Source organism: Patella vulgata, chromosome 3 (assembly GCF_932274485.2).
Source record: "Patella vulgata chromosome 3, xgPatVulg1.2, whole genome shotgun sequence".
NCBI lineage: Eukaryota > Metazoa > Mollusca > Gastropoda > Patellidae > Patella > Patella vulgata.
Window position 1 is genome coordinate 48,123,046 of NC_065881.2, and position 13,501 is coordinate 48,136,546.

General features: G+C 38.3%; 1 protein-coding gene across 1 annotated transcript; it reads left to right on the forward strand.

The window, feature by feature from the left end:
* The first annotated feature begins 3,009 nt into the window (after nucleotides 1-3,009).
* LOC126816011 (neuronal acetylcholine receptor subunit alpha-10) lies at nucleotides 3,010-12,554 on the forward strand. The gene is made up of 4 exons (XM_050542140.2): nucleotides 3,010-3,024; nucleotides 3,800-3,909; nucleotides 4,158-4,693; nucleotides 6,335-12,554. The coding sequence occupies exons 1-4, from the start codon at nucleotides 3,010-3,012 to the stop codon at nucleotides 6,922-6,924; spliced, it is 1,251 nt and encodes a 416-aa protein (XP_050398097.2). The 3' UTR covers nucleotides 6,925-12,554.
* The last annotated feature ends 947 nt before the right edge of the window (nucleotides 12,555-13,501 follow it).

Genomic DNA, 13,501 nt, shown 5'->3' on the forward strand with positions numbered 1-13,501 from the left:
ATCACAGTAACTTTTGTGAATATGAACTAAGTATTAGTGTTTTTGACAGCATATTATAACATAATATATAAATTAAGATATTAGCTACCGAAACGTAAAGTATTTAAAACAGTCTCATAATAGTAATGTGGAAATGATTTGACGCCGAGCCAAGTAATTGATTATATTTGTATACATACATGGTGGATATAATTTACTAACCTCCATTTAGAAAGAAAAACCGACATGGTTTAATATTATGATCAATGAGTAGGTCTAGAAAACCCTTGCTTTAATGGATTTTAAATCTTTTCTTGGCGTATTGAAGAAACTAAGTTAATTTAGAACATCAAAATGTCTTGTGACTGTCGAGTTCTGAAAGGGGGACGACGTTTCATTTGAGTCTAGACAAACTGGTCTTTACGTTGGAGAGTCTTTGAATCGACAGAAATGGGAAATTACCACATTATATTATTCTACTTGACCAAATATACTCTGGCATACCTCTTTATAAATCCTACGTTCGGGTAATGATGCAAAAATAACAGTGTTCAGCGTCGACACGACGGCTTCAGTTGCAATCAATATCCGTGAATTAGTGATTATTCACAGTCGTAATGGCTTGGTCAACGACGACATGGGGCTTCTCGTGATAAGAGTAAATGGTGTACAAAAGTTAGGCAATTTGCATTAGTTTTAGATTCATGGAAAAAGAGAAACGTCCAGGATGCTATCTCTCTCTCTTCGAGATTAAGGAAAGAACGTGGGCCGATTTGCCAATTTAGCAGCAATTAAAGTCAGCGGTCAGTGGTCAATAGAAATAATATCACGCAGTTTCTAAGGATTGATTTCATTGGTTGATGATACTTAACAGAACCGTCTTGCGTGTTTGCTTTGTAATTGCTAGCCGGGTTTTGTATCAACATCTTTTTAATCCCTTTCAAATTATGATTTGATAATAAAGTTAATGAGAAGATATTGATATTTATGGTGAAAAATAGTGATAGTGTGAAACCCTTATCGACAAGTGGTGTATACGTTGACGAAAAACTTCTGTTTACCAGGAAATTGATATCCAGGGTAACGAAAGATCTTCATTCACTGTCACGACAAATTACGTAAAAACTTGGACGGATCTGTTAACTGCCTCTTGTTCTTATCGTTAAAGCTGGCGAAACAGAAAGAACTGGGTATCGATTTCTCTTTTCTTTAACCAGCTCTCAATATTTGATCGGAATTAATCTGTTTCGTGCACCTTTAAGATCGGGATAATATTATCCATTTACATGGCTAAGTGATTTAGTATACACAAAGACTGGTTCGATTTGCATTAATCACAAGTTTGGTCTCTATTATGTTTCCCATCTCTAAAAAAATTGAATTTTTGACTAATCGAAATTGTCAAAACATGCAATATGAAAGATATCGGTATAAAAATTCAATAGGCAATGTCTTTTGTTGTTGAGAAACATTGAACTTTTCACGTGATGGAAGCATGTTGAAATTACAATCCAGTTCTAACTCACAAGTGATTAAAGTTACTCAAGTTGAGTTTCAGACTGCCGTCAATGTAATCAGATTTGCTGTCGACGCGGCCTTGGAATTGTATACATAACCGCTATTAAACAACACGTGATCAAAATCGGCAACGTGAAGCTGGCACGTTATTCGGCATTCGAATAACGAATAACGAGCCAGCTCGTTATTCGATCGTGCTGGCTCGTTATTCGGGATTCGCCAATAACGAATAACGAGCCAGCTCGTTATTCGGGATTCGGGATTCGGCACTAAAACAGACCGGTCTACCTTCCATCCGACCATTTCTACCCTACCTACGACCTTAGGGGTAAGTGAACGTCGGGTGATCGAATAGCACGGAGACGACAGCTTCTCAAGCGAGTAGGGTGCTGACTGTTTTGTTGGAGTGCACGCGGCAGTAATTGAACGTTGGGTGACTGACTAACAAGGAGACGACTGTTTGTCGAGCGAATAGGGTATTGACTGCTTTGTTGGCGTGGACTGGACAGCCCTCTCCTGCATTCACCTGTTTTATTGTCGTATTCCGAATGAAGAGCCAGTACGTTATTCAGGATTCGGAAGTAAAACAAGATCGGCCTACCTTCGATCCGACCATTTCCTCGTTACCTCCGACAGTAGGGATAAGTGAACGTCGCGTGGCTGACTAGCACGGAGACGACCGTTTGTTATGCGAATAGGGTGATAACTGGTTTGTTAGAGTGTACGGGGCAGTCCTCCCCAGCAATCAGCTGCAGTGCCGGACTTGGCCCACCTGTCCACCTGTCACGGACAGGTGGGCCTAAGCTCATTAAAAAAAAGTGGGCCTAAGCCTATAAAGAAAAAAGAAAAGAGAAAGAAAGGAGAGGGGGGAGAAAAGAAAGAAGGAAGTAGAGGACAGGAGACATGACAGGAGAAAGAAAAGACAGGAAAAAAATGACAGGAAAAAAATGACAACACAAAAAAAGAAGTGTACTAGAATTCTCAAATTCATCTAATGATAGTGCTCTTAGGTCATTCTGTATCAGGAAATCAAACATTTGCCTTCTTCTGCTTTGGTCTGAAATGCTTGGAAAATGGGTTTGCGGTTGTCAATTTTCAAAATTTTCCTGGGGGCAGAGCCGCAAAGACACCCCTCGGACCGCGCTCGTGACACGCTTTCGGCGGGTACTTGTGTGGGCTTTGGTCAATGACCTGACAAGTGGGCCTTTGGCCCACCAGTCCGGCACTGATCAGCTGTTTTATTGCCGAATCCCGAATAACGTCGGGGGGTAGCGAGGAAATGGTCGGATGCAACGTAGGTCGGTCGGTTTTAGTACCGAATCCCGAATAACGTGCTGGCTCGTTATTCGTTATTCGCGAATCCCGAATAACGAGGCAGCACGTTATTCGGGATTCGGCAATAAAACAGGTGATTGTTGGAGATGACTGCCCCGTGCACTTTAACAAACCAGTCAGCACCCTATTCGCTTGACAAACCGTCGTCTCCGTGCTAGTCAGCCACTCAACGATGAAATGGTCGGATGGAAGGTAGACCGGTCTGTTTTAGTGGCGAATCCCTATTAACGTGCTGGCTCGTTATTCGTTATTGGCGAATCCCGAATAACGAGCCAGCACGGTATTTTCACGTTGCCATCAAAATCAGTCTTACTTTGATGAAAGTTACAAAGTTAAAATTCCTGAAAACATATGCGGAGAAAATAATATCAGATATCATAGTTAAATATCTGCTTCCAGTAATTATTAATTACGGTTGATGACAGTTAACCTAGATAGCCCTTAACTGGCTGGATTTTGCTAAACCTAGATTGTGTTTAAGACTGAAGCTGCACTACTTAACCTCTTAAAACATTTTTAGTTATAGTTATTCAGTCTTTAGCCGAAACTGTGGTCTGCCAGACTTTCTTTTTGTCACTCTCTGACAATAAACCCAGTGCTTATCCATAAACTGATTGCTATTAGTCTGCATGGGACGTGATATAAACCGATGTTGCCGTCCTTATAATTGTTTTCTGAAATAACACCTAGTTGTCTGAAGAATAATGCAATTTAATTATGTAAAGACCTATTTAATATTCAACAGAAAATTACAAAAAATGGTGATCAAACAATTTACATTGGTATTATCAAAACGAATCTGATTTGTTTTCTAAATCTACCTTCCAATTACTAAAGCATAAAGCTCGACTGAGCATATATATATTTAACCGGTTAACGTCGTACGACTGAGGACCACCAGTATTATTGAAATGTGAGAAATTAATAAACCGAAACGAAATATCAGATTGTCATTTTTACTAAACAGGAATGGTATGATGAAAGATTGATATGGAATGCAACAGATTTTGAGAACATAACATCTATTAGAATACCATGTGACATGATCTGGTTACCAGATATAGTTCTATATAACAGGTATGGTCAACGGTAATCTTCAATTAAAAGTGATCGTGACTTTTGGCTAGTAGCTTTCATTGGTCAACATCGCCGTAATATCTTCCAGTGAATAGATCAATTCTTCAAGAAAGGTTGCCTTGATCTAGGCATGCTACCTAACAAGCATTATAGTGAACGTTTTTCTTCAAAGAACCATAATAGTATTTTGGGTTGCCTTACAGAAAATAAATCTAGATTTACCCAATTTTTGTTCTTTATCTTTGCAGTGTTGACGACTATACATCAGGATATATGCAGAGTTTAGCAATGGTGTACAACAACAGTCGTGTATTCTGGGGCCCTGTCATTCGTTTTAGAAGTTCTTGTAAGATCGATATTACCTATTTCCCTTTTGATAACCAGATCTGTAAGTTAAAGCTCGGTTCTTGGGCTTACAATGGTTGGCAGGTTGATGTGTGGAACCGCTCCAGTACCATGGATCTATCGAACTTTGTTGATAACGGAGAATGGGAACTGTTGGGAATAACGGTGGAGCGAAACGTAGTGGTGTATAACTGTTGTAACGAGCCGTTCCCCGACGTTACGTTTTACATCTACCTACGTCGACGTATTAAATATTATTTCATGAATATCATCATTCCATGCATCATTCTGTCCTTTCTGTGTTTAGCTGGATTTTTACTACCGCCTGAAAGTGGAGAAAAAATAACTCTGGGTCTGTCTGTATTGTTGACTATTACTGTGTTTATGTTGATGGTAGCCGATAAAATGCCACAGACATCCGAATCTATTTCCGTCATAAGTAAGTATAAATGTTAGTGACTTAAAGATACATTATGGGAGATTCGGTAACGAGTTGGCAGTTCTCACTATAATAGTTAAAAACTAGATAAGGTAGAAGGCAATTTGGTGAAAATTTCATTCAAATTGATCCACTATGAACCGAGAACTAAGCGACTGAAATTCCCTTAAGCCTCGGTCATCATTACTAAAGTCAGTACGATAAACAGCATAGTGTCGATTATCCACTTAATCGTTTAATGAGAAGGAAAGTTATGCAGTAAATCGGCTTACAATCCACTAAAGATCACAGGCTAGCGCAGCCATCTAGAGTTGATTATGGCCTGGATAGGTTAATTAATGTCTAATTAATAATTTAGATAACATTTCAGGCTTAAAGAAAGACCTGAAATAGGCAGATTTAGCTCTTGCATAATGCATGTTTAAGACTTACACCGTAGACAATCTGATTACAACACGGGTCATATTTCGCTTTCGTTGTTTTATTGTTCAAATTTCATTTTATTTTTTTTTCACTACAACAGTATCTCTAAGCGTTTTTTTAAAAAAAAATAAATTGCGTTTTGTTACATACATGGAATATGCCAATGGGGTAGATTGTTTAATAGGGCTATACACTATACGGAGAATTTTGGGGAATACTCCTGAAAATGAAAGACCGAGAATAATCGACGTCATCAAGTCAAAAAACGGATGTTTAAGCAGCTTGTATTATAGATATAGATTCTATTATAAATTCTAAATTTACACAAACTGATATCTAAAAGCGAGGTTGTATCCTTTTATATTAATAGAATATGTATCAAAAAACTACATTTTATCGTCAGTAGAAATAATTGTTTGAAAACATAATCAATCTATATTATTAACTGTAGTTTTAAAAATAGTAAACTCACCACAACATATTTAAAATATTCTGTATCGTGATAGTTTGAACACATCATTACCATTCAAACAACCCATTACCGAATTGATAAACGAACCGTACGAACCGTGTAATATGGTTGCTGGGACTAAAGATATGGTGAATTCTTATAGATCAATCTGATATCAAACGAATTAAATCAGCGAGTCTATACATATCAATTAGCTAAATGTAATTGTGTAGATATACTAATGATTACCTTTGTAATTGTTTTGAGGTGTCTGAAAAGATCTTTTGGGACACCAAATATTAGATAACACTGTAATTGAGGATCAATGTTTTGTCTACGAATTCTAAACATGGAAACATTTAATGGTGTTGGAATCAATAACACTAACAAGAAACATTTCTTTCTATTCAAGCCCTTTCAGAATTTTCAGTTGTCAGTGCCTACATCCATGTTTAGTAGTTGTGGTAGTACAACGAAAAAATGAGGCACCGTTTACAAATTGGTAGGCAATAAAAACGATTATTTGGCAACTGCAAGAGTTTTCATGTATTATATCGCCGTTAAACCCCATTTCATTTCATTTCAGTTATATCGCGCGGGTATAGACCCGGTAAAATAAACATTATCGCATATTTGAGCTGACGTAGATGCCATTATTTATCCACGTTTAAACTCCAATCCGCGTGCTCTCTCTAATTCATGTAATCCGGCAGTGGCGAACGTATGAAATTTACAAAAACAATATATTGTGTTTTATTATATTTCAGGCATCTACCTCATGGTTGTCTTGACAACAAGTTGTTTATCTGTTTTATCTTCTGTTTTTATTTTGGGAATTCATCACCAGAGAGGAAAACCACATCGCGTTCCCAAATGGCTGAAAATCCTCGTGTTTCGCATTCTGTCGCCAGTGTTGTGTATCAAACAGCGACCAAAGGAAATGAAGAAAAGACAAAGTAGTAAAGACTGTTTAGTCTCGAGGAAAGGAAAAGTTGCCACCGAAGAGCTGGAAGTCATAAAATTAGATCCGCGGAAAATTGACATTGAAGTTATCGATACCACATCGATAGACTATAGGGGCGATAACCCACATAGACAGGATAATGGCAGCGAAGGGCCGTGTTCTGATTGCATCAACAACCACAACACATATAGCACATTAGTAAAGCAATTACTGAATCTGATACAGAAAAAACAAGTTGATGAAATGAAAGACGATGAAATATTACGCGAATGGCGAAACATAGCTTATGTTTTAGATCGCCTACTATTTATTTTGTTTTTATTAACAACTGTAATTTCTACTGTCATGATTCTAGAAATGAGACCAGATCCGTTTAAGAATGTTCGCAATTAACATTATGGTGACGGACCATGTGAAGTACTCTATAGTAGAGACTAGACTTATAATCATTTAAAACAGGGTGGCGGTTTTAATTTTAGACATGTTTATGTAATAGTGAAATAGCGGCTGGTGTCGTACACGAAGCATGGTAACTTAGGTTACTAGGGCCCCATCCTAGTAGGGTTGAGGCAATAATGATTTTTTTCGAAATTTTTAAAACACAGGGTGTTTTCTATGGCCATAAGGACTGAAAAAACGAATCTGGTGAAATTTTTGTTGAAAAGTTACTTTTTACGTTGGTGCACGGCCATGAAAATTGCTGGGGGGGGGGGAGTGGATGGCTGAATGCTTAGCGTGCGCGCGCTGTATCATAAAGTCTGTCATTGAGTCGACTGGCGTGGTTTCGAATCCCCGGTTGTACGTGACAAGGAGTAGGGTCGCCTGTCCAACCTCGTGGGTTTTCTCCGGTTTCCTCCCACTGCTAAAGACCCCTATGCGCAAGCGAATTATTGAAATAAAATTAAACCATATGTTAATCCCGAAATGACCTAGTTTGTGTCGAGTGGACGTTAAATCCCATTTCTCTTTCTCTCTCTCATGAAAATTGCTGCCAAAATGGGTCTTTGAAATTTATATATATATACTCTTCAAAAATAAAAGTAGGGGGTATTGAAATGCAAATACCTATGCAGGTTGTGATATGATAAATAGTCATGGACACTTGACATGCTTTGAGAGTATGTTCACAGATGAAGAACTTGTCGCCCCAACAGAACCACTGAGCTGCACCTGCGACACGCAATAGCGCCATACACGTGGGAGGGGTTCATTGTCAAATTTGACACTTCAAGGAAGGGTTGATGAAAACTGCCGCTTGCTGGTTTATCCTATCCATGTTTGCTTTCCTATCGGTTCTTGCATAAGATATACTGTTACCTTTAATTTGATCAAGAGACATGTTCGTCGACGTCAACGTCAACCGACAACACTGCAAGAATTGGCCGTGGCACTGCAAGAAGAGTGGGTCAGATTGCCCCAAATCGTGATTGGACGGATGATTAGGAGCATGCCACGACGAATTGCTGAATGTCTGAGGATTGGTGGAGCAATACTCATTATTAAGACAAAAATCAAAAACGTCCATTTTCACTTTTGACAGTGTATCTCTTTGCGAGTGAAATGGGGCCGTCAGATAAGCCGCCTATATGAACTGTTTATCTTTATGTGTAGGCAATTTGCAGTTTATTAACATACTCTGGTTACCTCTAATAAAAACAGCAGTGCATTTCCGCAGTTTTGTATTGTTTCTGAATATCCCCTACTTTTTTTTCGAAGAGTATATTTGGTAGGCAATCGCCTTGTCATACATCATTTCATATGTTTTATGAAAATTTAGATTTAATACTCCAAGATGGCGGCCATTTTTTTCCAATATTCAATGCGCCTAATTCAGCGATCTATACACATATTTATTGTCAACTGGCTTTTGCTAGTGATTGTTTTTATCCTTTACGAGATGCCACCCAAGACTACCAGAGGCATTAAGGGAACGGGCAAGGCTGTCCCACCTGCTGAGCCTGATATGAACCAGTCCAGTCAGAGCCGGCCCCAGAGGAGCAGGGCAGACCACTCCATCAAGAAAGCCAAGAGAATAAAAACAGTAACTACCTTTACTGAAAAGGAAAAGTAGTATATAGTTGAGATACATGTATAAGGTCATGTACAGCAAACACCTTATGAGATCCAAAGGAATCCATCCAGAAGGAGGGTCTCCGGACTGCACAGATGCCAAGATGAACACCGCTGGGCACTCCGCAAGGGATCGATATGTGTCTCCAGTGGCAATATGCTTCAGTGTCACTGCCAGATTCAGTCCAGGTGAGAGGGATTGCCTCTCAATAGCTGAGGCTACCCCCCGTAAGACTTTATCAAAGAGCTTTGGTGTTAACCATGTGTAGTTTTGTGACATGAAACCAGCGACTGCCAGGCAGGATACGCCCACATTTTGCAAGAGATGGATAGAGAACAAGCTAAAACTAAAAGCGATATTTCGTGCAATCAAGGGTCATAATTCAGGAAGTTACAATCTGATATGCGGGAATATCGAACGGAATCCAGATCATTGGGTTATAAACATGTATTTTAAGTTTCATCAAAATCGGATCAAAATTGTGGCCTCTAGAGGGTCCGCAACCTTGATATTCCATATATACACTATTTGCGTATGAGGGGTGGCCATTTTGTCCGGCAGTTTTAGTCCGATTTTTACGAAATTCGAACTCAAGTGTCATTACAGTGTAACAGTGATATATTCAAACTTTTTTTTAAATCGGATAATAATTGTGACCTCTAGAGGGACCAGAAGCTAAAAACGCGATTTTTCGTACAATCAAGGGCCATAATTCAGAAAGTTATGATCCGATATGTGCGAATTTTGAAAGGAACCCAGATCTTTGGGTTATAAACATGTATTTCAAGTTTCATCGAAATCGGCAGTTTGTCCGGCAGTTTTGGTCAGATTTTCAAGACATTCGAACTCAAGCGTCTTTACAGTGTAACAGTGATCAATTCAAACGTTTTTTTTTAAATCGGATAATAATTGTGACCTCTAGAGGGACCACAAGCTAAAAACGCGATTTTTCGTACAATCAGGGGCCATAATTCAGAAAGTTACGGTCCTTTAGGCGCAAATATCGAAAGGTACCAAGAACCTTGGGTTATAAACATACATTTCTAATTTCATCAAAATAAGATGAAAATTGTGACCTCTAGAGTGTCCACAAGCTAAAAACCATGATTTTTCGTACAATAATGGGCCATAATCCATGAAGTTATTTTCCGATATATGCCAATATCGAAAGGAACCGAGATCTTTGGGAGATGGACCTATAGTTTAAGTTTCGTCAAAATCAACTAAAAATTGTGACAGTGTGTCCACAAACAAATTGTGGACGGACGTCCAGACGGACAGGGCCGACGACAATATACGTCCATATTAAAATGTGGGCGTATAATGATATATTACAAGGCGATTTCCTACTAAATATATATGCATTTCCAAGAAAATCGTGATTTTGGCCTTCTTTTGGCCGCCATATAAAATGGCCGTGCACCAACGTAAAAAGTAACTTTTCGACAAAAATTTCACCCGATTCGTTTTTCTTAGTCTATTTGGCCATAGAAAACACCCTGTGTTTTAAACATTTCGACAAATGTCATTATAGCCCCAACTCTACCCCTAGTTTTATTGATAATAGTGACTTGTATAATTGATTAAACACTGTTTATAAAAATATATATTCAGTATTACCATCGTCGAATATATCCCGGGTTTCGTCCATTAGATTGTGTTCTTCGTTTGCGGAACAAAACCGATAATATGGCTATTTGCCCGAAAATTTCTTTGCCAAAGAATTTTCAGAATGAATCAATCATTAACTAAAACGTATTTTCCACAAATCTCCACTTAAATATAAAAGTATTCAAAACGTAAACCGTGAGCGATTTCATTTTACAATTATATTTCTATGATATGGTCTCATTATCTGCTGTTTGTGTCCGAAAAAATTCATTGCTCGATAAATGGATGATTCACCGAATCTGGGGCAGCCCCCCCCCCCCGGCTCTTACGCCTTTGACACGTAAAGAGAACGTGCAAAGCAATTTATCATAAGGTCTGTCATTTAGGCAACTGGCGTGGTTTCGAATCCCCGGTTGTACGTGGGTTTTCTCCGGGTCCTCCGGTTTCCCCCCACTGCTAAAGACTCCTACGCGCAAGCGTACGTATTATTGAAAAAAAATTGAACCATGCGTTAGTCCCGAAATGACTTAGTGGACGTTATCATCATTTTTATTGCGTGAGAGTACTTATTTTACCAAACTGGACCTCAAGAATATTTTTTTGTTTGTTTTACTTTGAAATAAAATTGAGCCCTATTGTAATTTTATATTCTGAAGAAACGTATAATTGATAAACATGTACTCTCATGCAATAAATATGTTGAAGAAAAAAATTCCTGATTTTATTATAATTATTTTATTTGGGTTGGTGGGAGTTGGGGGCAGCCTATCTCTGGAATTACGTGTATAAGTGTTATTATTTCGTTCCAGTAAATTAGGACGCACATTTCTGATTTTTATTAAAGCCTTCGATCTCGATTAAAAAGACGCATTTTTTAAAAAATAAATGGGATGTGTTGGCAATTTGACAAAACAAACCCACCGCAGTTACAGTGTTACACATCCGCGAATCACCCAACCCCGTAAATAGATCAATATCGAGGGAGGGGGGCATATTTACACAGTTATTCCATAACGTGATACACGGGGAGTGGAAGAAGGGGATAGGGTTGGAATATAATGTCGCTATTTTTAAGTAGTGAATGTCCTACGATTACCCCATGGTTTATTCTGGCGATAATTACGTCTGATAGAACCCACATTATTGTTTGCTCTAATTTGCGGCAAATTATATGGAGTAGAATTACATTGGATCACTAATAAGAACATAGTCTGAATACGATTCCATTGACCTAGCGTAGAAAAACAATCAAAATAAATTATGGCTCTTTGTGGTTACTCCAAATGATTGTGACTCACCTGTCTCTTTATGGTTTTAAAAACCAAAGGAATTTTTAAGAAAGGATATAAACCGACGAAATTAATTCAATAGCGCACCTGTCATGCCCTTCAGTCGTCTCACAGTTATGTCCCCTTAGTCAAATTTAAATGTAGAAATGAACTTGTATTATAGACATGTAAATAAAGATACTTCTGTTACTGAAAACGCAGATTTAGATAAAATGTATAGTTGTTGATTTTATTGCATTTGTGTGTTAATTTGGTCTCTGATATTATTGATCCGTAGATTAAAGCAGGTGTTGAGAAATGGATTGAAATGGGGTTTTAACGTCCTACTTTTCTGCATCAAGCGGTCTAATAAAGACGTGCTGTAGGGAAGTATTGACCGACAAAGGCGTTACGGCCTACTCTTATTTCAAATTCTGTCAACCTGGGGTCTCTGTATTTCGTCTCATCCTTGCCAGGCATTCCGTCCTGCACCGCTGACAACATACTAAATTTAGGAAGTCTTTCTACAGTTAGCTCCGCTTGACAACAAATGAAACGAAATGAAATGGGGTTTAACGTTCTACGCCATACAGTGTGCTGTGAGGGAAATTCGTAAGACTTTTGTATAATTTTCGCTCTTTAAATTAAGGATAACATTATATTGTATTAATTAATATCTCTGGCAAGTTAGTAGATTCACATATTTGTACTTAAATCAAGTTAGCGAATGAGTAGATGGTTCTGTGGGAATAAGAAATATCATGTATTACACGTGATAGGAAATTTACGATTGCATCATTTGGCTTGTTTAACCAATCTCTATACTGATTTACATCATATTTGACCAATTAGATAATTGAAGGTCCAAAACCCAAAGCTACCAAACTATCATACTTGTGAGAATTCGTCAGACAACAGACAAATTCTCGAAAGTAAAAGATGTAGCAATTTCTATCAGCAGACTCGGCCATCGAGTCTGACTGGCTAGTGTTTGAGAATGACTTTAGTATTGTAATCTATACTATGTTTGTATCCATGTATCCGGCTATGATATATAAAATGTAAAAACGAAATGTTGCATTGTTATTCCTGGTAAGACAAGCGTATTCTTAACTAACTGAGATAGATAAGAAGAAGTAATTACACAACGTGACTGAAGGAGAAGCAAAGAGTAGACAACAAGTAAAAATACTAGACGATCACAAGGCTACTAAGATATGTAGTAAGAACAGATGCATGGGTCATACGTAGGTTTTGGCGACTGGATTTGGTTCCCCCGCTCTCCACGTCTGACAGAAGACCCATGGTGCTACAAATTTTGCCCGGACAGCGGCACTACGCCCTACTCTTATATCGAATTCCAACTGTCAAGGGATCTTTTACGTACACGCCAATGTGTACACGGGACCTCGGTTTTCCGTCCCATCCGAACCACTAGACAGCTGTCCTTGTCAAGCCCTCCGTCCTGCATCACTGACAAGGGGGCTTGGGAACAAACACTATAAGTTAGTTGACCAACATTTTAAGTCCTAAATCTACGATTTTAGTCGAAAACACTGAGTATACTTCGAGAATATTGTTGAGTATTTATTCTGTTTCCATTTAATAAAATTCAAAAAAGTTTTTTAGTCTTTGTGTGTATGACGGATGTGAGGAATGACGTAGATTGATCTCTGTGTGAAGACAAGTGGGACAAATCGCCAGAAAATCCAGGGCAACTTCTACCAATTCCCGAAAATGGTCATTGTCAGCTACATATTTTTTTTTTGTAAATCAACAATTTTTATGAGAAAAGTTTCTCGGCTTTATCGTCAGATGTGAGACAGGATAGGCACTCAAAGCACGAGATAATGATATAGATATTATGTGATATCACAATTAATGCTTTGCATCCATGAAATTGAATCACAATGTCATTGTATAATAAAAATTGACGTCAAACGAGGTGTTGAATTTCTCTGTTTAAAAAGCTCAATGTGTATGTATATACGCCAAAATGACGATAGAGACCATGCGGGAG

Coding starts and splice junctions, on each gene's coding strand:
- LOC126816011 (XM_050542140.2), top strand. Junction 3,910..4,157: donor GATATAGTTCTATATAACAG/GTATGGTCAACG, acceptor TTATCTTTGCAG/TGTTGACGACTATACATCAG. Junction 4,694..6,334: donor CGAATCTATTTCCGTCATAA/GTAAGTATAAAT, acceptor ATTATATTTCAG/GCATCTACCTCATGGTTGTC.